Source organism: Eutrigla gurnardus, assembly GCF_963514095.1.
Source record: "Eutrigla gurnardus genome assembly, chromosome: 4".
NCBI classification, from domain to species: domain Eukaryota; kingdom Metazoa; phylum Chordata; class Actinopteri; order Perciformes; family Triglidae; genus Eutrigla; species Eutrigla gurnardus.
Genome location: NC_139918.1, coordinates 15,584,835 through 15,609,670, shown reverse-complemented (window position 1 = coordinate 15,609,670; position 24,836 = coordinate 15,584,835). Strand labels below are relative to the sequence as shown.

The 24,836-nt window shown below is 40.6% G+C and overlaps 4 protein-coding genes and 1 long non-coding RNA gene across 7 annotated transcripts in view; 3 read left to right on the top strand and 2 right to left on the bottom strand.

Moving 5' to 3' along the window:
- The window catches only part of ltb4r2b (leukotriene B4 receptor 2b), an 88,848-nt gene extending 85,302 nt beyond the window's left edge, over positions 1–3,546 (top strand). The window contains exons 3-6 of the mRNA XM_084008280.1: positions 1,249–1,846; positions 2,182–2,382; positions 2,485–2,528; positions 2,958–3,546. Coding sequence (XP_083864406.1) covers positions 1,265–1,846; positions 2,182–2,382; positions 2,485–2,528; positions 2,958–3,210 — 1,080 coding nt within the window. The 5' untranslated portion in view covers positions 1,249–1,264 and the 3' untranslated portion in view covers positions 3,211–3,546. The remainder of the gene's footprint in view (positions 1–1,248; positions 1,847–2,181; positions 2,383–2,484; positions 2,529–2,957) is intronic.
- Positions 3,547–4,122: 576 nt separating this feature from the next.
- Positions 4,123–6,198, bottom strand: LOC311012676. The gene is made up of 3 exons (XR_014597059.1): positions 6,102–6,198; positions 4,953–4,988; positions 4,123–4,573 (listed from the first exon to the last, which is right to left on the bottom strand). It is a non-coding gene; the product is annotated as an uncharacterized lncRNA (long non-coding RNA).
- A 908-nt stretch (positions 6,199–7,106) lies between these two features.
- sdr39u1 (short chain dehydrogenase/reductase family 39U, member 1) lies at positions 7,107–9,727 on the top strand. The gene is made up of 6 exons (XM_084007550.1): positions 7,107–7,236; positions 7,753–7,859; positions 7,978–8,060; positions 8,551–8,672; positions 8,779–8,931; positions 9,158–9,727. The coding sequence occupies exons 1-6, from the start codon at positions 7,221–7,223 to the stop codon at positions 9,583–9,585; spliced, it is 909 nt and encodes a 302-aa protein (XP_083863676.1). The 5' UTR covers positions 7,107–7,220; the 3' UTR covers positions 9,586–9,727.
- A 516-nt stretch (positions 9,728–10,243) lies between these two features.
- mettl17 (methyltransferase like 17) lies at positions 10,244–15,376 on the bottom strand. Of its 3 annotated transcripts, none has more exons than XM_084007546.1 (14): positions 15,214–15,376; positions 14,134–14,275; positions 13,895–14,044; positions 13,715–13,802; positions 13,275–13,356; positions 12,981–13,054; positions 12,803–12,897; positions 12,631–12,701; positions 12,215–12,322; positions 11,963–12,031; positions 11,821–11,871; positions 11,568–11,721; positions 10,868–11,090; positions 10,244–10,456 (listed from the first exon to the last, which is right to left on the bottom strand). In XM_084007546.1, the coding sequence occupies exons 1-14, from the start codon at positions 15,280–15,282 to the stop codon at positions 10,375–10,377; spliced, it is 1,458 nt and encodes a 485-aa protein (XP_083863672.1). In that variant the 5' UTR covers positions 15,283–15,376; the 3' UTR covers positions 10,244–10,374. The 3 variants fall into 3 exon arrangements, with proteins under 3 accessions (XP_083863672.1, XP_083863673.1, XP_083863674.1); XM_084007547.1 differs by having other exon boundaries at positions 10,868–11,064; positions 11,629–11,721; XM_084007548.1 differs by lacking the exon at positions 10,244–10,456 and having other exon boundaries at positions 10,927–11,064.
- Positions 15,377–15,736: 360 nt separating this feature from the next.
- Positions 15,737–24,711, top strand: parp2 (poly (ADP-ribose) polymerase 2). The gene is made up of 17 exons (XM_084007545.1): positions 15,737–15,873; positions 16,771–16,980; positions 17,343–17,516; positions 17,702–17,772; positions 18,402–18,452; positions 18,789–18,885; positions 19,023–19,098; positions 19,182–19,284; positions 19,362–19,515; positions 19,792–19,930; positions 20,026–20,089; positions 20,202–20,336; positions 21,232–21,359; positions 21,750–21,849; positions 22,082–22,180; positions 22,383–22,507; positions 24,064–24,711. The coding sequence occupies exons 1-17, from the start codon at positions 15,801–15,803 to the stop codon at positions 24,221–24,223; spliced, it is 1,959 nt and encodes a 652-aa protein (XP_083863671.1). The 5' UTR covers positions 15,737–15,800; the 3' UTR covers positions 24,224–24,711.
- The last annotated feature ends 125 nt before the right edge of the window (positions 24,712–24,836 follow it).

Here is a 24,836-nt window from a genome sequence, read left to right as displayed (position 1 = left end):
TGTTCCCTTAAAGGTCAGCCATGTGTGACCTCTACACTGCATGGTACTAGTTCCCATGTAAAAGCACCGAGAAAGAAAGACACAAGACAAGTAACAAAAATTGCATCGGAGACTGTCGAAACGTGTTTGTGTGCTGCAGTGCTGCTTAAGTTTGACGTGTTTTAGCATGCTGCCTCTGAGTTTCAGCTACATTGTTGGCCATGGGGACTGGTGTGAATATTTTAGAGGCTGCGTCAGGGTGGCAGCCATCCTCCTGCTCTAGTTAGTGAACAATATTTTGTAATGTTTATTATTCCCCAGATCATCGCCGTCTCTACCAAACAAGTCAACAATCAGACCCCCAACATGTCTGTTATCTGAAAGATTATTTCAAAGATGCAGATTAATAGTCACCCTTCCTCTTTTACTATCTCTTTTCAACGCCCAGTCATGCCGTGTCAGTCCAAATCACACGATCGTGTAGATGTTTCAGAGATGTGTGAAGACAGTTTCATTAAAGTTGTCAGGGTTGTTTTCAGTGGTCAGTGTAGAAAAACAGGTCTTCTTCCGCTGCCGCCTCCAGTACAGTTCCTAACCAGCAGTGATAAACAGGCCAAATCTTGCTTCCTACAGAAAGAAACGTTGCATACTTGGAAGAAAAACAACAAACGTACACAATTTCTAAAACTTCTAATGCAAATGGTACGAGTTCAAAACAAAATATGTATTGTATCCAAACACCGATTCAAAACTACAAACATACATAAGTTCAAATGTCAAATGTCACTCATTCTCACTCAGCCGTCTTCCTTTACTTTAAAGGGCCAGTGTGTAGAATTTTGGTATTGGCAGAAATTGAATTTAATATAGATTAAATAAATATAAGTATGTTTTCATTCATGTATAATCACCTGAAAAAAAGAATGGTTGTGTTTTCATTAGCCTAGCTGAGTTGTTTGTATCTACATACAGAGGCGACCGCCCAGAATGGCCCAGAATGGCCCAGAATGGCCCAGAATGGCCCAGAATGCCGGTCTTCTGGTCCGTTTGACGCATCGTCTCCCCTCCCACCTGCCTTCCCTTTATACTATGTCATCCCACTCCCAGAACATTCTCCCTGTGTGTCTAATAATGACACGGATATGTTTATATTGTTGTTACTATAGAAACCCTGCTGCATCTCATACAGATCGAGGGGCGTGACACAGCATCTGTGTTTGATGACAACGCGCTGCATATTTAGCTTCTAACTTTGTCTCTCGTCCTCAGGGTCAAAACTCCTAGCATGGCCAACTTCAGTTACTCCCCCTTGACCTCCAATTCCAACAGCACAGAAAACACTGAAAGTGACAGCGTTGTGAGCAATGACTTCTCCACGACCTTGGGTGCCCTCATCCTCGGCTTGGTCTTCCTCCTGGGCGTCCCAGGCAACCTCTTCATCGTCTGGAGCATCCTGGCTCGCATCCGCCGGCGCTCGGTCACCACCCTCCTCATCCTTAACCTGGCGTTTGCCGACGGCTGCCTCATGGCCCTCACCATCTTCTTCATCGTCTACTTGGCCAAGCAGTCGTGGGTCTTCGGTGACGCCATGTGTAAATGCCTGTTCTACTTGTGCAACACCAACATGTACGCCTCCATCTTCCTGATCACGCTGATGAGCGTGCACAGGATGGTTGCCGTGGTGCTGCCGAGGAGAATGTCCTCCCTGGTCAGCAGGAAGATGGTGAGGAGGGTGATCATCGGCACGTGGGTGTTGGTGATGCTCATTTCTATCCCCTCACTCGTGTTTCGAGACGTCAGGGACGACAAAGACGAGAGGAATAAAACAAGACTGGTGTGTGCGCCCAATCACACGCTGCCTCGACACGTAAGTAGGCTGGGGCTGCAAAAACCAGTATAATTACATATAATTATCTGTTATTACTCTGATTATTTTCTTGAGTAATTGTGTCATCAGTTGGTCAAAAGCTAACTGCAGTGCTTCTGTCCACCTGATGAATTTGAGTCTAAGACTACAAGGGATTGACTTATTCCTTCATGAACCAAAACTTCACATATTGGCTCACTCTTATGAGATTTATCTTTGAATTATGAACGAACAGATTCTGAATGTTTTTATTGCTCTGAACTTTTCCAAGGTATGTCCACAGAAACACCTGCAGTCATTCCAATGAGCACATGTGTTTTGTGTCCTGTGTGCAGGTGAGGTTTCAGTATGCCTTTGAGACGGTGGCCGGATTCATTCTCCCTTATGCAGTCATCATAACCTGCTACGTCCTCATCCTGCATCGCCTGAGACAGACCAAGTTCCGGCGAAAGGTCCGCAGCGAGAAACTCATCCTGGCTATCGTGGTGATGTTTGGCCTTTTCTGGCTGCCGTACCATGTTATCAACATGATGCAGGTGTGTGAGGGCGTGTTCGCGGTTTCACTCATGACACGAAACGCACAAGTCCATCAATGAGCTGATCTTTTTAAATTAACATGTTATATGTTTTGGTCCAAGGTGGCTGGTCAGTGGTACGACGAGAAATCACCCACAAGAGAAATGTGAGTAACAAAACAGTCTCACCCACTCTCTCAAACAAAATGATTTCCGTTGACATATGTCACTTTTGATGCATCATAGGTGATTAAGAAAACCGAACACGTTTCTTTTTGACTTCTTTTTTGATTAAACCTCATATGCAAGAAGTAACACAAAGCCAGTTCCATATTCAATTAGAATATCATTAAACATTGGGCATGTCGTGTCTCTTTGTGGTTGTTTTGCATCTCCTTTCAGTTTCAGTGCGCTTCTTTAGTGTTTTGTGTGTATTTGTGGTCTCTTTGTGGACATTCTGTATCTCTTTGTAGCTTTGGGTCTATTTGTAATAATAGTTTGTCACTTCATAGGTGTATAATGCCTCTTTGCAGTTGTGTCATTGCGTAACAATAAATTGTGTCTCTTTGTGATCTGAATGTTGCGTTTATCTGCAGATTGGACCACATCACGAAGTCCAGCCGTGCAGTGACTTCAGCTTTGGCCTTCATCAGCAGCTGTGCCAATCCCGTCCTCTACACCTTCGCTGGGAAGTCCTACATCAAGCAGAACGGCCTCGCCTTCATGGCTCGGCTCTTCGAGGGCACGTCATTGGACCAAACAGGGACCAAAAGGTCTAAAGACACTGTGGGACTAAGTAACATCGACTCCACAAATGGCTCAGGAACTCCTACGTTACAAAAGAAATGAGCGATGAATGAACTCTATGAAAGTGAAAATATGTAAAAAATAAATGTGGAGCGTGACAGAAATCAAAGAACAGCTAAGAGCTGAAGGTATGAAGTATTTTGTTTTGTAGATATTGTTGAAAGTTTGGAAGTCAGCGATGCAGGGACAAGAAATTAAACAGTTTGTACCTGACTGAAAAGTGTAAATACTCAACATTTATATTTTATTACATTTTGTCAAGTTGTCAGAAAATAACTAAAGAAAAATATACAGTAGTGGATCTATGTGGGGAGCAAATATGCATGAACTTTGATTTTGTAACAGGTATTAACCATTTATAAATACATTTAATAAATCTATGGCTGACTACATTGGAGTTTTGATAAATGCATGAAAGATTACAGCATGTTAGAAACCATTAAATATTCAGGTTAAATAGGGGTATTCAACATGGCCCTTTGTGATAAGTCATTTCTAAAGAGCTCAACTGTATATTCCAGTTTAAGCCACTTTCAGGGAAGAAACAGCTCAATTAGGTTTTGCATCATAAGCACCGTAAATACACAAGTCTGAAGAGAAACTTGCATTTAGAGGATAGATCACTTTCCCCATTGACATGTCTGAAAATGAACTCTGCTGTATTCAAACCGACTTGTAAATCCTTTTGAAAACTTCAGTGTTAGGAATCACCAGTTCCCTGACAAATCAGAGGATCATGATTCAATGAAGATTAAAAGTGTTGCATCAATGCAGAATGCAACAAAGAACCGCGACGCATCATATTATCGATTTCTCCCACCTCTACAATCTACACGTTTCTAGAGTGGTTTGTTGGGGGCAGTGCCCAATGAATCTGGGAACAGACTATAGCCCCTTTAGTTTATAGATAATTTCTCATGATACAATTACCAGTTACTAGCATTTTGAGCTACCGTTTCACAATTCACATCACAAATCTCTGCTGTGTACAATAAATTGCTTGAACAAGTTATTCTATAACCCTTGAAGAGCTTTGAAAACAGTACCAAGTATCACAAAACGTAACCCGCTTAATTTGATCTTCAGGCATTTCCAATGATTATCACAGCCTTTCCCCGTCCATGACTTTGGTCTCCCTTAGTAACTACTCTCCAACTACTGATGGACTCCAGTTTATAACCTCAACATGACTGATGTAGAAACAGACAATGCAGTTTAACAGATGTAGCTTTATTTAACAGTGAATTTCAGGTTCATACATGCAGTTACAAGTCTATTTTATGCAAGACTGGACATTATATACACAAAAGATATTCAATCATCAATGAACTTTGGTATTTTTGAAGCACAAACTGACCAAATGGGCTCATCCAGCAGTGGACCGTTAATGCAGCATTCCCATTACCTGTGAAAGTAAAAAAAGGTTCATCAATATTGAGCTGAAACTGTAGAGTCATGTTGATTCATACATAGTGCTGTTGAATTTCAACTCTAATTTATAGTTTGATGCAGTAAAGTCATATTCACTTGGCAGGTGTGTTTTTCAAATCTTATATTTAAAGACATTGTCTGCATTGTTTCACATGTGATCAAAATGTGCATCACTGCACAACCGGTCTGCATGGGTTGTGTGAACAGTCAGTAACTACATGGCTGTGCTGGTGAAACTGCTTTCATATGCACAAGTATTCACTCTTAAAAGTTGTTGTGCAAGTGGAAAGCAAAGTGTTCAATCCTGTTGTAAAGTGCATCTTCCAATCATCAGCCACAAGAAAGATACTGACCTTTAGACTTCATCAGGATGCATCCAGTCCAGGCTGCTAAAATAAATAAAAAAAGCCACATGTTAGTCTCAACTTGCAATACAATGAACAGCCTCACTAGTATCTGTATTGTCAAACCATCAGTGCAGTGAAAGAATAATCATGAGTTTCAGCTGAAACACGGACTCACATGCAAATCATCATTAAGGTTTGACGTCTAAAAGTCAATATAAACAGAAATGCGGCATCTTTAAACTTGTGGTTCTACTCCAGATGCAGGTGGAAAGAGGAAATAGCCATGTAGCATGTGGAAATGCCTCACGTAACACATCCAGTATTGGATAAGCAACACGTTGCTAAACCAGTTTAGTCAAATAGGTTGCAATGTTTAGTTTGTTCAAGCAGTTTGAGGCGTCGACTAAACCATCACTGAAGGATGAAGTGTGTGGTGTCTCACTGTACTGCATTATACAGAGATGTATTTAGGGAAAGGTAGGATTTACTGCAAGACTGTTGCATAAGTTTAGGCCAAGTTTAAATAATCAACTGGCAACTAGTGCACAATGACCCTCCTAAAAATAATTTAAGTTTATATAGATCCTAATAACCCATTTTTATTTCGCAATTACGTGCAAACAGCAAAACAAAGCCTTAAATTGCAAAAGTAGATTACAAAAATGCAGACGTTATTTAAACAAATTGAATCACTAAGCAGAAGATAACAGTCTGAGCTATAATCAGTTTCAAAATAAGAGTTTGATCTTCTAAATCAAATTGAGTTTCCATGACCTATAATAACGGGTGGAAACAGGCAGCCTTTGTGTTGAGTAGACTGAACAGTATTGTAAACCAATTCATTTGTGGGATTTAAGGACAAACCGTAAACGTTATTACCCCCCAAAATTGATTAAAAAAAGAATCCCCTGACTTCCCCTGTCTGGAGTAGACTTTAATATGCCCTGCTAGTGGAGGAACTCCCTGACCCGGGGAGCCCCGAGTATTGAGGAGGAACGGCCGGCCATGCGGACCATGCGGTCGCTGCGGCCCTGTCGCCGCCGCCACCACCAGGCCAACGGCGACAATCCGCACGGAAACAACCGCAACAAACAGCCAAACGCAGATACATGAACACAGAAACAAACCAGTCCGAGCCTAAAGGTGAACACGTACCGTCAACGAGGCTCCACGCTCGTTTGTTTCGTCTCCGCCGCGGCGCGTCCGACCATCATCACCGCAACGAGGAAGAGAGGTCGCTAATGAGGCGGAGGCGCAATTTATCTCTTTATCAGAACCACGTGTTTGCTGTGGGGGAACAGGCAACTTCCGGTTCTGGCGCAGGAGGCTGAAGTCACAACCAATGTTATAAAAACACAATGTCGACATAAATAAATAACCAGCATGTTCTCTTTAATGCATAGTGCATATTATATTCTAAATTATACGTAAAAAAACGTACAGGCCGTTCATTCGGCAGCTAAATGTTGATCGTTTTTGAATAGAAGCATTATTCGAAACTAATAAAATAGAAAAGTAATACGGTTATATTATTAGAGCCTGATGTATAGTGTTGCTGTATTCTATATTCCATTTTTTTTATTTTATTTTATTTTATTTTTGTATTTTGCTGGTCCTCCTCCAACCTTCTATTGTGTCTGTTAGTTTACAGTGTTTTTTTTGGCCTATCTTTTTATTTTTTCTGGAAACCAACAAACAGATGTGACAAAAGTACTGAACTATCAATTACCGATTCGAATTATATGTTTACACCAAAGCACACACGTATTGTCACATGCAAAGCCACAATTTAGACACGCCCACCCCAGTGTGAAACACACATACCCTGTTTTATTTAACATAAGGTTGTAATGGAGAATGCATGAATTCATATTCATAATAATATCAAGAATCTCACAATATTTGCACTCACCAGATGGTATGACTGTATGATTATATTGAATGAATTAAACTTAATAAATCAGTTCACAGGTGTTCACCTCTCATCTGCAACTCTTCACATGAAAACATTTGAAACCACGACTCACTAAATTCACACACTTTTGTGCAAAAGTAAATGTTGATGAATACGTATAAATACGCTTGTGATTGAATGCCACCTGCTCTTTTAAAACATAGCGCTGATTTCAACTACAAAATTATCTGGCTGTCTACGGAAGTCCTACTGGTCCAGAAAGCTTGAAACGACTGAGAGCGGTCCACTCCAAAGGAAACGTAGGAACCTGCAGCGACGTTAAGTCATTCAGTTCAACATTGGACGGTAACATAAAGACCATGAGAGTTTTAATAGGTACGTACGTTACTCAATAATGAAGGCTGTGTATCTATTTTAAAAAGAGGCTCTGGAAAGGTCAACGTGACATAAGGCTACTATTAGCTGTTAGCTAAAGCTGGCATTCATTGAGCAAAGGCATTGATAATGCACCCAGTAGTAAGTTACATGTGCATGATCTTCGTCCAGACAGTAACGGTTGAAAAAGGGTGCCAGCTCTATGATTGAACGCAATAAACTGTCACTGCTTTTAAATTGTTTTCTATTGCAAAGTTTGCTGAAGTCCTGTTTTGTAATCATCTATTGTACGCATGCGCGGTCGACGCACACCATTCCGACTACCTTGTGACGAACAGTAAAATTAAGTAGTAAATTGATTGCGCCCGGATTCATTGTGAATTGAACACGTCATCATGCAGCATAATCAATATTATGCAAATAAATAACAAATATAACCTCAACTGTCTTTCCTCTCATCCACTGTTATTATAACAGTAACATGTTTGTGTGAACGTTTCTCTACTTTACTTGTAGGAGGAGGATCTGGCTTTGTGGGCCGTGAGCTGACCCGCCTGCTCCTTAGCAAGGGTCACGAGGTCACTGTGATATCTCGCCAGCCTGGTCCAGGGAAGATAACATGGGTATGATGATCGCAGCTTAATTCAGGGTCATAGTCAAAACAGTAGGGAACAAGGTTATTTCTCATCAACTCCTGAGTCATCACAGCTAATAACCTTCCTGTCCTCTGTGTTTCTGCAGGGTGAGTTGGAGACTCACGGCCTCCCACCATGCGAGGGCGCCGTCAATTTGGCTGGAGAGAATCTGATGAACCCGCTACGATGGTGAGCAATACATAAACGAAGCTTGCAATTGCAACCACACACAGTCACTTTCTTTCGTCCAGTAGCAGATACACCTCTTCCAATCGAGGGGCCGAGGAAGCTTACCACAGCACTCACACAATCGGGACTTAAGGCTCAATCGTGCCTGGGCACGGTTTGTGTAGTGTGAGTGTGCGCTAATACATCTGTGGTAGAGTGCTCAGGGTTCTGTGCCAACAGTTTTTGGAAGGTAATTTCGTGACATGACAAGGCCCAGATGCTCAAATCCAGTCCCATAAAGAAAAGGCTTTCCTAATTTGGTTTGGAAGAACTTGATTGGCCTGCAGGGAGCACAGACCTTTAATTAAATGAAAAGATTCAAAGTACCCACAGTATTTGCATGTGATGCTGGCTGATAAGGCCTGGCTCAGTGCATCACCATCCCCTCAGGGTACTTTTTTTTTAATGCAGCTGGATCTCCACCTAATCTGTTTTTTATTTGTGGTTTCAGGTGGAATGAAAGCTATAGAAAAGATTTGTTCTCCAGTCGTATAGACACCACAAAATCTCTGGCTCAAGCCATTGCTGCTTCCCCCAGTCCTCCTCACTCCTGGGTCCTGGTATCCGGTGTAGGCAAGTCTCTACCTCATATTAAAACTCAACATTCGGATTTCCTGCCAAGATGGACCAGACAAACTCACAGATAAGCTCTTTTCTTGCTTTGCTTTTTGACCCGCAGCTTGTTACAAACCCAGTCTGACAGCCGAGTATACAGAAGACAGTGAATGGACTCCGTTTGACTTACTCTCTAAACTAGTGAAAGAGTGGGAGGCCTCCGCACTTCTCCCTGAGAATGTGGCAAAAAACACCAAACAAGTGACCATCAGGTCTGGTACGTAAAAGTGTATGTTAAAGTAGAAAATCCTATTAATTTAATGCACAGTAATCTTATATGGAAGTATCAGGAGTGTGCACACAATTTCCACAAAATTAAAAAATGTCATCTTCTCTTTTTAAATTAGCCCCTATTAGCCCTCTGATCTTATTTGTGGTCTGATTAAACAGTAAATCCATCAAATTCATTGCCAAATCGCCACATTCCTCCCTCCCTCCACCAGGGGCAGTATTGGGCCGCGGTGGTGGTGCCATGAAGCAAATGCTGCTCCCCTTCTGGCTCGGCCTCGGGGGCACTCTGGGGTCAGGAAGCCAGCCGTTTCCCTGGATCCATGTGTCAGACCTGGCAGGAATCATCGCCCACGCCCTGGAGCCTCCTGCTGCCACTCCCTCGCCTTCACAGCAAGTGTTCAACGGGGTCGCGCCTGCTGTCAACACCAACTACGAATTCACTAAAGAACTGGGCCGGGTCCTGAGAAGGCCCACCATTTTCCCCGTTCCCGGCTTCGTCATGAACACCCTGATGGGCTCTGAGAGGGCCGTGGTCCTCATGCAGGGCCAGAAAGTCATACCAAAGAGGACACAAGAGGCCGGATTTGAGTACAAGTACCCTGACTTGACCTCAGCCCTGAAAGAGATCGTAGGGAGTTAACGGATGTTAAAAGAATGTTTGCTGACTACGGTTTTCTCCAATTGTGTGGTCATATTTACTAGACGACAAGAATTTCAACAAATATGACTAAATTCTTGATGAACTCTGGATCACAAATGGGTCTGATGGTTGTTTTATATCCTAGAAAATCAGATTATGAATCAGGTTTTTGGATTGTTTTAAAAGAAATAGGTGTGGGATCCGATTGGTTGAAGGACTACATCGCATGATAAACATGTCAAATAAATCGGGTAAAAATGCAAATCCACATCACATTTTTCTCTCTTGGCTGACCACAGATATGCATTGTTTCCTGTTCAGCTGCTTTTGTTTCAAATCCACTCAAATGTGAGCAGAGATGCAGAAGATACTCTGGTGTGAGCTGCAGTCTGGATAATCTGGGCAGTAGGGCTGCAGCTAATGATTAATATCCTTATCAATGAATCATTTAGTCTGTAAGACATCAGTGTAATCGTTCCTTCATTATCACATTCACTTTAACCTGACGTACTGAAACATGCAGGATTTACTTTTTAAAAATGGCAAAAATGGCACCGTCCAAACCTGTTACAAGAACTGGTTTGAACTATGATGAGTTGAAGGTGGTGCACAATAAAGCTGGCTAAATAACAAATGTTATGACTTTTTATTGAAGTCCTCAGAGGAAGTCTGGTGTTGATCTAAACGCTGGTGAGTCTTTGGTCGGCTGTCTCTTCTCAGTTTAAGGGTGTTTCCATCGTTTGAAAGCCTAAAGAATGTGTGTCGTTGTAGCTGAATCATCACTATGAATCACTCCACGTCCTCTTCCACCCTCTCAGTGACTGGCAGTTGATCTCCCCAGTCGCTGCTCCGGGCACAGCGGTACACGTCTCTGAAAGAAATTACACACATTTCAGTCTATTTAATGATGTCAGAGACACATTGGACAGCTTAATTCCTCTTAATTCGGCATCCAATAAAAGAAGAACTCTCCTTAATCAGACCCAATCAATACCAAGCCCCAATGGCACTAAGAATATTCCCTTTTTATTATTTTGACACAGTTTATGTACAAACATTTGATAATATCTCCAATAATAAATACTTCACATGTATATCATACACAGGTTATGAAACACACGCCAAATACTACTGCAGCTAATGTTTTCATTCAGTCCCTAAAAGCCGTTGAAGCACATTTTTGGACTAATCAAACCCAAGCTTTTCGACCCATACATATACTGTATGAATGATTAAAACCATGCTGGGTTTGACAGTCTGTGTGCTGCAGCGGGACCTTTACCTGCTGTGTTTTCGTGCTGTCACCACCAGGTGTTGTAGCTGTCCGTCAGGGCAGCACATCCGACAGTGGACGTGTCTTGTCCTGCACTGCACCGGTGCTATCAGCCTGGCCCAGCCAACATCCTCCGTCCTCACCTCCGCCGGTTCTGTCCGACTCAGGATGACGTAGCTGAACTTCTCTGCCTGTCGCTCATTGTGCTGAAAATAAATCAAATAAGTGGAATCTATAAAAGGATTTTACGGAAGAGGATTAGGGCCACGTGAATTTTTTTTTTTTAGTTCTGACTTTAAAATCAGAATTCTGAGATTAAAGTCAGAATCTCAGAATTCTGAGATTAAAGTCAGAATTCTGATTTTAATCTCAGAATTCTGACTTTAGTCTCAGAATTCTGAGAATAAAGTCAGAATTCTGAGATTCTGACTTTATTCTCAGAATTCTGATTTTAATCTCAGAATTCTGACTTTATTCTCAGAATTCTGACTTTAATCTCAGAATTCTGACTTTAAAGTCAGAACTCAAAAACAAAATTCACATGTGGCCCTAATCCTCTTCCGTAGGATTTGACTGCCTGTTTTAATATAGAAGTTAATATAATTTTCCTTTCATTTAAGTAATTCCTATAATTATCTTTTGTACTATTTTACAAAGGAAGGTCAGCATGAGTGATGGAACTCGCTGAGCAAACAGAGAGTAGCCCCACCTACAGAGGCGTAACACCAGAGGTCTGACGCTGGGACAAAACCACGACAACGGCTTCTTACCCCGGGCAGACGCAGAGGGGAGTACATCTGTTGGAAGTTACAGGGCGCGGTGGGTTCACGGACCAGTTTAGGACATGTCAGTTCATGAGGACACTAGAAGAGAGAAAGAGAGAGAGGAGATGCAAGAAGACAGTGACACAGCTGGTTGAACATAGGGCACGACACCTTAAACCAGCCGAGATTTAAATGTACCGGAGCAAACACCGACGCTGGTCTGCTGTCATGGGCGGTCTTCTCTTGTTTCTAGAGATACAGAACAAGCAAGTTATCAGGCTGCTAACAAAATCCCCTTTCATGATGTCAATGTGCTGTCATATCTGCTGTCTTTAAATACCTTTAATAAAGTGTCTCTGGCCTCCATGAGGATCTGATGGCCCTCTTTTGTCCCATTTTCCACCAGAACCTACACATAAAAAACATATAATCAAATATCATCAAATAAGATTGAGTTTCTAGGTACCAGAATAGTTTTAAAGAGTGGTGCAATTCATACATGAAATGTCTTAAATCAAGTACATATTCATTAAAATAAAACAAAGTGCCCAGGCACTTAATCTATGGGAGTTCTGTCCTTGTTTTAACCAACCAGGTATGAGCTGGTCTTTCTCCACAGCGTTAACACGGCCTCTTCTCGCTCCTTCACATTCAGAAGCTCCGACAGGGTGAAGGCCGCTGCCACCACGTCGAACTGCACCTGGAAGGAGGAGCACAGAGCCGTCAGTGCTCCCGGTCCTGTGACGCTGCTCCATGAATACAAAACTGTTCCAAGCACTCAACGTCAAAGAGGGAATCCTAGAGACTCCTAACTTTAGTGACGTCATTGGTGCCGTGTGCTACTGTGAAAAAATGTATCTTTTCTCATCCGACTTGATTGCAAGAAATCTCTCTGTGTTGCATATGCAGCATGTATGGAAGTCAAAGTTAAAGGCTTAATATATAAAGATTTTGAAGAGAAAAAGAAGTGTTTTTCTGTTGTTGAAGTGAAAAGTGAGGTGGTTTTACCTTTGGAGAGACAGGGAGGAACTGTCTGAAATAGACCTGTTTGATATGAGGTTCAGCTCTTTCGTCATCACCTGCTCAACATTAAAAGCAAACGCTTAGACATTCTGATCAAGTACTTACAAAGCAAGTTACAAAGCTGAACTGCCATGAGTGTTTGTGTGTGTGTGTGTACCTTTAAGAAGTCGTTCTGCCAGGATGTTCATCGGACCAGAGCTGTCCACACACACCATCTCCTTCAAAGTGTCGCCCCAGCACGAGTGCGACGCCCTGTGGGAGAAGGAGAGACACTTGATTAGTCCTGTAATTTACATGTAAACTCTCTTTATGCTGCAGCAGTTTATTCCACTAACCAGACAACCGTTCCCAGCCCTGATCCAAAATCCAGGAGAGACTGAGGGGCAAAAGAGGGATCCCTCTTCTTTATCTGAAATGAGACAATTACATTTAGGACAGACGAAAGCAGAAATCTGACTACATACCAATATATACAGTCATAATCCTCAGTAATAAGAATAAGGCTTTGTCATTTCTTCCCCATTCTTTACCATTACAACATTTCTTGGATGGAAATGTACAGTACATATCTTTTAAAGCTTTAAAGTTTTCTTTCCAGTTTATACATAATACATACAACCTTTATATACCTCATTTAAGGCTCTCCTCACTGCTGCATAGCCACCAGCCAGCCGAGCCGTCATGTACACCACACCTAACTCTTCATCATACCTGAAACACACCGGAGAGTTAGCTGCATGGAAACTCATCCCAGCCTCAAAATCAAACAGGATTTACTGTACAAGCTGCAGACAGGGCTCCACTTCTGGCTTTGTTTGGAACCGGATTTACGAACATAGGCCTTTTTGACGTTGAAATTAAGTGTATAAACATTATATAAAGCGGAAAATTAGTTTCCAATGTGTCTTAGGTCTATACATGGTTTTAAGTGTATCTTTTGTTTGGTAAAGAACACTCTCCATTAGAAAGCACTTAAATCAATTGAGATTGTTTCTGAACACAATTTTTAGAAAATCCATTATATATTATATATTTCTTTAAAGAACATGTAGATAAAAGCCCATGTTACTTCATGGGAGTCCAGTGATATGTGGTTCTTCTAAGCTCTGCAAACACTTTCTTCCTGATGCGGTCTTCCAGCAATTGTTCATCGATATCTGTAATATAAAGGCAGATTTTTCTCAAGTTGCTGATTCATATAATGTTAGTATACATCCATTATTATTTCTCAAATTCACGCATCACCCACCTCCTCTCTTCTCCATTGCCTTCTCCCAAAGTTCTTTCTCCAGGCTCACAGCTTTCTGCCTCAGAGACGAATCATCGACGGCTCGTTTTCTGCTCCACAAGAAGTTCGTGAGGCTACGTGAGCGGTCGTTCAGCCGCGGCACCTGAGCTTCTACAGGTGGAGGGATTGAAGAATCGCACAGTGAAGCCACAGAAGCATTTTGTAGGACAAGTGACAGCCACATTCATTATTTGACCTACTGTTAATAATCGACTGTGCAGCTGCCTGGAGGTCATCAGGTAGGCGCAGAGTTTTCAGGTTGGTCACACCTGGGTGATTCCTGTGTGGTTCTCCTTTTAGGAAACTAACCTGGGACTGTGGGTGTGCAGCTGCACTCATTCTCTGAGGATGAGAAGAAAAAAAAAAACAATTGTTTCTTATCCATCTATTTGTGCTCTAGCGAGTTAACATTAACAATCCTTCTAAGATTAAAACAATATAATGGACATAACATTAAATCGTTTCAGAACAAATCGTTTGGTATTCAATTTAAAATCTGCAGTCAAGCTAAGAATATTTTATTTCTGATTTCTTCTTAAAAAAAGACTCATATCTGAATTTAGCACTCAATGCATGGCTATTTTATCTATACATGTTTTTTTTATAGATTGGATTTACAGGGAATTCACAAGGATATTCCTCCTGTCAAGTGATACTGTAACGTATTAATGATTGAAACATACAATCACGTACTGTATGTAGAGCATAGCAAATTAAACAACACAATTGAAAACCTATAAAAAAAATATCTAATCAAGGAATGGATTCAGCACACTCACATATTTTTTTCATGACAAATTCAAATTGTTTAGTTTAGTTTATTTGAGAGAAGGGAAAGCGCACATTAATAAATACACATGACATGGTAAAACAAAAGGGAAGAATTAGCCACAAGGTTGTCTGTTGTCTGTAGTCTCTGTCACACAAAACGATCCTTCAAATTCATCAAAGCAATAACAAATACAGCATGCAGTTTAAGGAGTGGAATACGGGAGAGTTTAGTGCTCACTAAATGTGTGTATAAATTCAAAAACCTCCATTGTTGTAGTTAATTACTGGAAGATACGCAAGTGTTTAGTTGTCTGAAATTAATTGGAAATAAATGTTCTGTCTGTAAAGCTTGTTGCAGAAAACGCGCCTAAATACACAGACTTTAAGAATACATACAAATATCTAAACTATAGACTATTTATGTATGTCAGTCCTGTCTTTAACGGATTCTCTGACTTACATACCGGTAGTAAAGATGCTGCGTTCAATGACTCCCTATCTGCACTCACCCGGCTCATCATTTTCACGACTACCGCCCTCTGACAGAGGACACAAGCGCCAAAGCTCCACGAAGACATTTCTTCGGCGCCTGAACGACGACTTCGTATGTTTCAAATGTAATTTTCATCCACGCTGAGCTGAGCTTGGAGGGCACGTTAGGACCTCTCTACCAATCCCTCAACAAAATAATTCCGACCACGGTAAAGGCGGAACCTTTAGTCCCGAAGTTCTGTTCCCCGCGGAGAAGTCATATACAGGAGTCCTCACTCCGCCCTGGTTTATTCTTGCTTATTTTTCGAATATATATATTAAAGATAGCGTGAACAAAATATAAAAACAAATGTTTAATGTTGGACTTTTTATGTTATTGTGTTTCCGTGTTATGCTAAAATAGTATTGGTAACGGTATCGGGCGTACAGCGCACGCGTCAAGGTCAAAATAGGTTTTGGTTTTCCCAACAGAGTGATTCATCCTAATGCTAAACGATCTTGAGCGTCACCGGGTAGGAAACAGTGGCGGGGAAAGTTTTCCGTCCTCTTTGTTGTCCCCTTATTCTAGTGCATACTTACTGCTAGTTGTTGTTCATTAACAACCATGAGGCGCACAAGAAGTTCGAGAAATAAACCTCAGGATGCACAAGAAAGTGAAGAAGTCCTGTCGAAAACAGGTTGGTGCTTGTTTGCTGCTAACGTTAGTCGCCTTTACCGCGTCAGTTGAGGACGTGTCTGTGAGCAGAGGAGAGCAGAGAGATGCACGTTAACGCTTTGTATATGTGGTCCATATAGGTTTTACTGTTGCTGCAACGTTTTTAGAAAACAACCAACTTCCTGCCCAGGATGGCTTCTATACTTTTGACGTATTGAGCACTGACAGTAAATCCTGTCAGTGGCAGCCATCGCACCACCAACCCGGAGGGATGTAGGATGTAGCTGTCGTTGTTTATGTCCCATATCAGAATCAGTTTTATGTCCCTCTCGATATAAACACACAGAAATATACATACAACTAAAACAAGGATAACAAACAAAATATACCAGTATATAAGGCACAACTGTCTCAGTACTGCATTTAACCCTAAAGGTTAAGGTAGGCATCTGATAAACTGATGTGCATTTGTCCAACATATAATTTAGAAGTGGTACATATAAAGGTACAAACCCACATTATTTATGTTTCTCATAATAATGATATATTTGTATAAGGAACATACTGTTTAACCAAAACAAATATTAAATATCAGGAGTAAGAATATTTTTTGAGCAGATGCTATCAGAAATAACTGGTTATATTGGTGATTTTAATGAAGTTATCCTAAATTGTTCGAAGACTATTTTGACATAAAGGCAAAGAAGTATATCATGGTTTTATTTATTTTGGTCATTAATTGAAAAAAATGTTCCTCATTGCAGTTGTTTGATATCATTTAATCACATTATATAAATGAAACAATCCTTTTCTCTTTAAACTATCAAAATAACCACTTGCTGTGTGTGTGTGTGTGTGTGTGTGTGTGTGTGTGTGTGTGTGTGTGTGTGTGTGTGTGTGTGTGTGTGTGTGTTATCAGTGTGGCAGTGGAAAGGAGATGAAGGACAGTGGGAACCCTACTCGCCTTCAGCTTGCGCCTTGTTGGACTCAGCCGTCTCTTCGGGGGAAACGTCTGTCAGTCTGTCTCTGGGCTCTGGGACGCCGTATGAAGTTGACCTGAAGAAGATGGTCCAGATTAATCCTGTCACCAAGTACAAGAGGAAGATTCGCTCTCAGACAGTAAAACCAGGTGTGTGTGTGTGTGTTACGCCCCATCGCCCGTAATGTTTTGTCATAGCACAAGTTATTTTTTATTTTAAGTTGTTATTTAAGCTCTGTCATCTCCTGATTTTGCTATCAATGTGACTATTTAGTATTTAATGAATAACTTCTTCTTCTGTGTCTACAAATCCTAAACCAAATCCTCTAATAACCATTGTCCTATTTAACCTTTCCTTAACCTTTTATTAGATTTTCACTACTTAACACTTTTTCTAACTTTAATCTGGAACTTTTTATGTAGTTGAAAGTACTAAAAGTATTATATGAACTTTCAGTTTAAGGCATATGAAGGGATTTAAAATGTTTCTTCTGTTGCCTTCATTTGTTCAGAAAGTTTGAATGAGGCTGGTGACTTGCCGGCTGAAAAAGGGAGCGGGAGGCCAGTTCAAGTCAAAGATGAAGAGCAGGAGACGGAAAAGCAACCTGCGCCTAAGAGAAGGAGAGCGCAGGGCAAGAGTCAGAGCAAAACGGAAAAAACGGTCAAAGAAGAAATAAAAAGTGAAGGTAACGTAGATCCTATTGTCACAAGGGTTGTTTATTTAGTACCATCCGATTGTGAAATAGGACTGGTGACCCACAATGAACCGTAACCATGGCATCATCATCAAGTGGTTTGATGTTTTTCCACCTGTTCTACATGTGGGTTGACCTCATTAATGATGTATCACTGACCTTTGTATGTTGATCAGAGGTTGTGAAGACGGTGGTCATGAAGGGAAAAGCTCCAGTGGACCCTGAATGTAAAGCCAAACTGGGAAAGGTGCGGTATCTGCTCTCAACACCATCAGCTATGCTTGTGGTTTGACACCAAGAAAACCTTTTCAGAGCACTGCTCCAGTTGCACTTCCTCTTCTGAGCATCACACAGATTATGGTTTATTATACACAAGTGTGTGTCTCTTAGACTGGAATCAGTAAAAGTTCAAAATCAAGTTTTAATCTTTTAAATGGTAGTTTTACCCAGAGCAACTTATTTGAAATGTACATCTGTGTGTGAAGGTCAAGCAAACGTTCAATAGATAGGAGCTTTAAGAAAATACTACTGTGGTTATTGATATTTATTTACTGCAATAATGTTGAGTTGATCATGAAAAGGAACTGAATTTCATCATTGTTACCTCAGAAAAATATCCAAAATGCTAATGAATGAGTAATTTGTCGTATTTGCTCCTGGGATTTAATGAGTAATCATTATTCAGTATATCTTTTTTTTATATATAAAAAGTCAAACTAACAAACAATTAGAGCTGCAATAAGACAATAGAAAGATAATCTGCAACTCTTTCTTTCGTTTTATATTGTTTCAGTGGTTTTTAACACAAAAAGGTAAAATGCAGATCAGCTGCAGGTACCTTCCTTTATATCAATAACTTTTCAATTTCTCTTTCAGGCTCATGTTTACTGTGAAGGAAACGATGTTTACGATGTGACGCTAAATCAGGTAACATATTAAAATGATTTCCCTCAAAGCTGGAAGTGCTTTTTGTTCAAAATCCGAAAGCCGTCTTTATTTCTCTATTGAGTAGTACTTTTTAAAATGCACCAAAACAATACTTGTTTGATATTCTAATCACAATTGTTCACCATGGTTTCAGGTTCTGATGCTTTTATTTGCAATGTTTGGTTCTTCATAGCTACTGTAATAATGCGGCTCCGATACGGTTTCCTTTAATGATCTGAAAAGCAGGAAAGGGCTGTAAGATGAAATGTTTTGTATTTTCATTTGCGGGAATGTGAACAGATGTTTGCAACAAACACTTTCTCTCTTATTTTGCAGACAAATCTCCAGTTTAACAACAACAAATACTATATGATCCAGCTGTTGGAAGACGACGGCTCCAAGGCTTACAACGTGTGGTTGAGATGGGGCAGAGGTGAGTTTAAGTGCCCGTGATTCTTAACATATTTTATACATATATATGTTTGTATTTACGCAGCAAATTAACACAAGCTTGCACGTTTGGAACTAACAAATGAATTATGCTCTGGTGGTTTCTTTATTGTTTTTCAGTGGGGAAAGTGGGTCAGAACAGTCTGACAGCCTGTGGTGGAGACCTGCTGAAAGCCAAAGACTTCTTCAAGAAAAAGTGAGATTATTCACAGTTAATAATATTTCTGTATGGGTCACATTGAAGCGGGTTAATTCTGAATCTTGTTTGTTTTGCCACAGGTTTTCAGATAAGACCAAGAATGAATGGGAACACCGAGCAAGTTTTGAGAAAGTAGCTGGGAAATATGACATGGTGTTCATGGACTACAGCACGAATGAAAAGGCAAAGAACCCGGCGACTCATGTATCTCCTTAATGTCTTCAGTCGGCGACGTATATTGATGTATTTCACTGTTGTAGGAGAAGAACCAGACCACAGTGGACGTTGCACCCAAAAAGAGGACCTCCAAGCTGGATGTGAAGATCCAGTCGCTCCTGGAGCTAATCTGTGACATCAAAGCCATGGAGGAGTGTGTGCTGGAGATGAAGTTTGACACCCGGAAAGCTCCTCTCGGTCAGTCTGACAGAATCAAAATCACAGCAGAAATGTACTGGAATTTAGTCTGTTGCTCCTTTCATTTGTACTTATAATATTCCTAGAGAATATTCCTCACTTTATTGTGTGTAGAGCACGTCTAGCATTTAGTTGCTACTATGTCATTAAAAGAAGCAACTAAACAAGTCATCGCTTCTATACAAGTAGACTCAGCTGGTGAAAAACAGTATCATCAAACCTTTCGTTGTCGTGTTTCACTTTTCACATTAAAAGTATTTTTCTCTCTACCTGCAGGCAAGCTGACCCCAGAGCAGATCCGTGCAGGCTACATGGCACTGAAGAAAATTGAGGACTGTTTGAAGAAGAAGGGCAGCAGTCGAGAGCTGCTGGAAGCATGCAACCAGTTCTACACCCGCATCCCTCATGACTTTGGGTAGGGAGTACGTGGCTTCGGGGGGAAAACACACTAATGCTGTTGATTTCACATTGATGACTGTCTTGCTGTAACTCAAAGATCTAATTCTCCAGGTTGAAAACGCCTCCAGTCATTCATACAGAGGATGAGCTGAAGGAAAAAATTTCACTGTTGGAGGTAAAGAGGTTTTCCATTAAAAGGATCAACTTGGTCTACAGTTATTCTGTTCATGTGTTCTCTTTAATCCATACTTTCATGTATAGATATTTCTGTCTTATATGTGTTTCAGGCTCTGAGTGACATTCAGATAGCAGTGAAAATGGTTCAGTCCAGTGAAGATGGTGACGAGCATCCTCTGGACAGACAGTACTCCTCCCTTCATTGCCAACTGCAGCCTCTGGACTCCTGCAGCAACGAGTACACGGTCAGTGTTTTACTTCTCTAATGCACCGCGGTCGTGTTCACGGAGGCAAGATTTATGTGGTGCATTTATTATTTAACCAAGTCACTGAAATTGTATCATAGTCATATAGCCCTTCCATGGCCCATTAATATCCCCACACAAAGCTTGGTCCGTGAAATTGTACTTGAAATCCAAGGCTACATAATATATTCCACGCATAAAATGCTGTTCCAGTTTCAACCTAGTATTTTGTTGTAAATTTCACATGTTCTTTAGTGTGACTGAATATAACCCTCAAAAGCACATTTGTCAGGTAACTTACGTTTGTGGCCATTAGTACATGACGTTGCAGCTGCGATGGAGATGAATAGCCACCTATATTTACAGTATATATGTGTTTTTATATCTGTATCTATATCTGACTTACAAATGTTTCCACTGACAGCGGCCTTAATGGACCAGAATGCATTTGAAGAAGTGGCTGCAGGCTTTTATAAAGCAATCGGTCACTCACACTTCCTTCACACATAGTCTGCAGTAAATGACTGGGATAACCTTTCCAGGCACCACTAGTGATTTTTGCACTACATTCAAGAAAATGTAAGCCTTTGTCACACAGGCCATAGCAATGCAGGAACAGATTGGACACGGAACAGTCCAGCAGATGGCTGTAAAGCCACACTTATGGAGGCCAACTGCCATGAAAGTCAACAGAAGAAGACGATAGGACAAGGCCAGATGTGCATGATATCTCTTTCAGTTTCAGTGTTCTTGTAATTCAAGCATTGGTGGAAATGCTAAACCGTGAACAAGTCATGGATTCACATACGTCATTAGCCGTGTCTTGTTATTGACCATTAAGCTGCACAAATCTGAAGGTTGTAAGCATGTAACCTTTCCTCCTCTCTGCGTACAGGTGATAGAAAAGTATTTACAGTCCACCCACGCCTCCACCCACTGTGACTACACCATGGACGTCCTGGACATCTTCTCAGTGGACAGAGACGGCGAGAGGGACAACTTCCTCTCACAGATGCACAACAGGTCAGCCGGTCAGCCAAACACCTCAATCAATATCAATATTGATGGCCATTAGTGCTTTCACAAACTATTTACACAATTCCATTTTTGATAGATTATCATCAGTAATGGGGCTAAAATGACAAAGTCGATTACAGAATGTCTGGTAAAATTACACCACTATACTGAAATGCAGCCTTTAAACCAGTAAAAGACAACTAATGCCACTAAGAGATTCCCATCTAAGACAATATCTAGTCTCATATCACAATATTGATATAATTCGATATATTGCCCAGCCCTATTAAACCTTACTCAGATGTGGAACTGAATGGGATGTACAGCTTTGAATCCTGCAGTGCTACAAAGATCCATTCATACTAACCACTATGTGTGTCTGTGTCTACCATGCAGGACTCTGTTGTGGCACGGTTCCCGTCTGTCCAACTGGGTCGGCATCCTCAGTCAGGGGCTTCGAGTGGCCCCACCCGAAGCCCCCGTGACTGGTTACATGGTACAGTCCGACGGCTGCATGCTGCTTTCTCTCTTTGTATTTGTCTCATACCCATCTCTCTGCTTTAACAAAAAGGGTTATAAATATCAATACATCCCATACCATTGGTTATGTAACTAACTGTAGATGACCATTAGCTTAGCATTTTGAATTTGACTAAACTATTCAGTCATTTTCATACACTATATTTTTTATTCCAGTGATAATTTCCCTGATTTTGTCTTTCATCTAGTTTGGAAAGGGTATCTACTTTGCTGACATGTCATCAAAGAGTGCCAACTACTGCTTTGCCAATCAGAACAGCCACGTGGGGTTGCTGCTGCTGTGTGAGGTGAGTTGATTTATGTAGTTCCTGTCCTAAATTTATAAAAGGAACAGGATGACATGTTTGAATGGCACCCAGAAAAAGGACAAGGTATTTTTCTTTCTCAGACAACACAACTGGTATTAACAATAAAAAACAACATGATTTGAACATCACATGACACGTTTGCACTGTTTAATTGTGGTGCTTTGTGTCTGTGTGGCTGCAGGTCGCTCTGGGAGACTGTAGAGAGCTGCTGGATGCTGACTACGAAGCCAACAACCTGCCTGCCGGAAAACATAGCACCAAGGGTCTGGGACAGACCGGACCTGACCCCAACAACGCTGTCAATCTGTTAGTCCAGCTCATTATACTGATGCATTTCATACAGGCCAAACATTGATTTAGTTGTGGCTGCTGTTACACAACAGAAATCATTACAGTATCTGAGAGGGGGAGTTTGTTAAGTACATTAGCAAAGAGTAAATGCAGTCTGATGAGCACAGACAACAATTAAATAAAGACTAAAAATAGAATTACAATGACTACAAGAAGGAGCCCATCAAGAATCTCTATTGGATTTAAACACTTCTTTCTTATACTGCAACCTTCTCTGTAACACCATTTCATTTCTAACTTCCTTTATGTTCATTTTTGTAAATTGTAAAAAAAAAAAAAATGTTTTAAGGATTATTCTATAGTCCACCAGTGCGTTGTCTACAACAAGGCATCATTTTTCTCTGTAGATTATTTGTTTGACTTCATTTTGAAGCACTCCATAGAAATGTCAGATGGTTTTCTGGCTCCAAAAAGAGTCAGTATGGAGTAAAACCACGAAAATGAAAGTCAAAATACTAAATGCTCGACTCTGTAGTGACTCACACTAATGGACTGACCTCGTTTTACCCTCATTAGTTGTGCCTTCAGTCCCGCTCGGCTGCCTCTGCTCTCTGTAGGTTACACAGTCTGGAAAATATTCTGTTTTTCACTGCCGAGCACTCATCTGAGCCTGGAACCTTATGATAATTTCATCCAGTGCCAGCCGTCAAATCCAAATCTCATCAACCCGTTTGAGCTAAATTCAGTCATATTCATAAGTTTAATAGAACAGACACTCTGCTCCTCGTCATTTTTTTTAATTACGCCATAACAAAGCACCATGGCAGATTCAAATATAATACATTACAGCTTTGATAAAATAATATATTTGGCTCTAAATAATATATTGTGGATTTTTTAATGTTAATAAGAAGGTCTGATTAATCCATAAGTCAACAATTAGAAACAATATAACATTTATTGGTGCACAATGATAGACCTAATCCTCAATTATATTATATATATTAAATTAAAAATTACAAACATTTTAATGTTCTATGTTCTCAAGTGTGAGAATTTGCTGCTTTCCTTCATAATAGTAAACTGAATATTTTTAGGGTTTGGTCAAACCACATGATTAATAATTGGCAGATACATTGAAACTGAAAATAATAGTTAGTTACAGGTCTAGTTTTACCACATCAAGTACAAAAGTATTCAGAGCGATTCATCGATTGATTGGAAGTGATTTGTTAACCAAAAAGCCAAAATCTTCTGGTTCCAGCTTCTCTGATGTAAATATTTGCTGGTTTCTTTGTCGATTGGGAAATCTGGGATATACCTTTTTTCACCTTTTTTGGATTAATTGATAATGAAAAAAAATAGTTAGTTAGGTAACCATGAATATTACTGCCAAACAATTTCCAAGACCTCACATATTTCTTAAGATTTCCCACCTTTCTGGCAGCATTGGTTTCAGTTCCTCTCTGCAAGTTTATTTCCAGATTGTGCTGAAACTAGTAAGACATTTACCAAAGTTGTCCGTCATGTGCAGTTAAATGCAGCTTTTAACGTGTACCCCTCTCTCTCAGGGATGGAGTGACCGTGCCTATGGGGCCAGCGGTGAAGACCGGGGTGGGTAAAAACAACTGCTACTCCCTCCTGTACAACGAGTTCATCGTTTACAACCCTCTCCAGACCCGCATGAGGTACCTGCTGCGGATCAAGTTCAACTACTCTTCACTGTGGTGAGGCCGGGTCAAACGCCTCACCACCGGACGCATGAAATCTGGAGATTTCTGCAGTTTGAGGCCTGAAACGAATCATTCTTTGTGTACAGTTAGATTCTGGTATCTTGGGGATAAGATGTGAAACCTGAACACATTGTGGGCTCTGGGTTGCAACAATTAGTTGATTAATTGGCAATGTTTGTGATTATAACTGTTGGTCAAATAAATCCTCACTTAGGGCCGTGGAAGAGTCTAGCTGGTATTGTTTTCTGACATTTTATCGACAAAAAAATGTAATGGATTCATCAATATGAATTTTGAATTCAAGTTACAAAAACACCAAAATAACTACTTATTTTTTTGTAATACAGTGGGTTTTCTCTTATAATACAACGCTGCATCTGAATTCCTCCTCAGAAGAGGATGTTGGATCCTCTCATGTCATTTCTTAATATTGCCTGATTAGTACAGTGAACTTTGGTGAGAGGTTAAGATGAGGTCTGTGTGATATGAGGAAGTATGGCACCATTTTGCACTACCTTTTGTTCATGTTTCTTTGTGTCATGCAGGTCCTCATATCAATGTAAGCTGTATTGTGTTGTTTTTTTGGTCTCTGTATGAAACAAATGGCCTTA

Coding starts and splice junctions, on each gene's coding strand:
- sdr39u1 (XM_084007550.1), top strand. Junction 7,860..7,977: donor GTCCAGGGAAGATAACATGG/GTATGATGATCG, acceptor GTGTTTCTGCAG/GGTGAGTTGGAGACTCACGG. Junction 8,932..9,157: donor ACAAGTGACCATCAGGTCTG/GTACGTAAAAGT, acceptor TCCCTCCACCAG/GGGCAGTATTGGGCCGCGGT.
- parp2 (XM_084007545.1), top strand. CDS start 15,801: ATGAGGCGCACAAGAAGTTCGAGAAATAAACCTCAGGATGCACAAGAA. Junction 17,773..18,401: donor GTAAAGCCAAACTGGGAAAG/GTGCGGTATCTG, acceptor TTTCTCTTTCAG/GCTCATGTTTACTGTGAAGG. Junction 19,285..19,361: donor ACTACAGCACGAATGAAAAG/GCAAAGAACCCG, acceptor TCACTGTTGTAG/GAGAAGAACCAGACCACAGT.
- mettl17 (XM_084007546.1), bottom strand. CDS start 15,282: ATGTCTTCGTGGAGCTTTGGCGCTTGTGTCCTCTGTCAGAGGGCGGTA. Junction 13,803..13,894: donor GGCAATGGAGAAGAGAGGAG/GTGGGTGATGCG, acceptor TTTATATTACAG/ATATCGATGAACAATTGCTG. Junction 13,055..13,274: donor TGAGGAGAGCCTTAAATGAG/GTATATAAAGGT, acceptor GTCTCATTTCAG/ATAAAGAAGAGGGATCCCTC.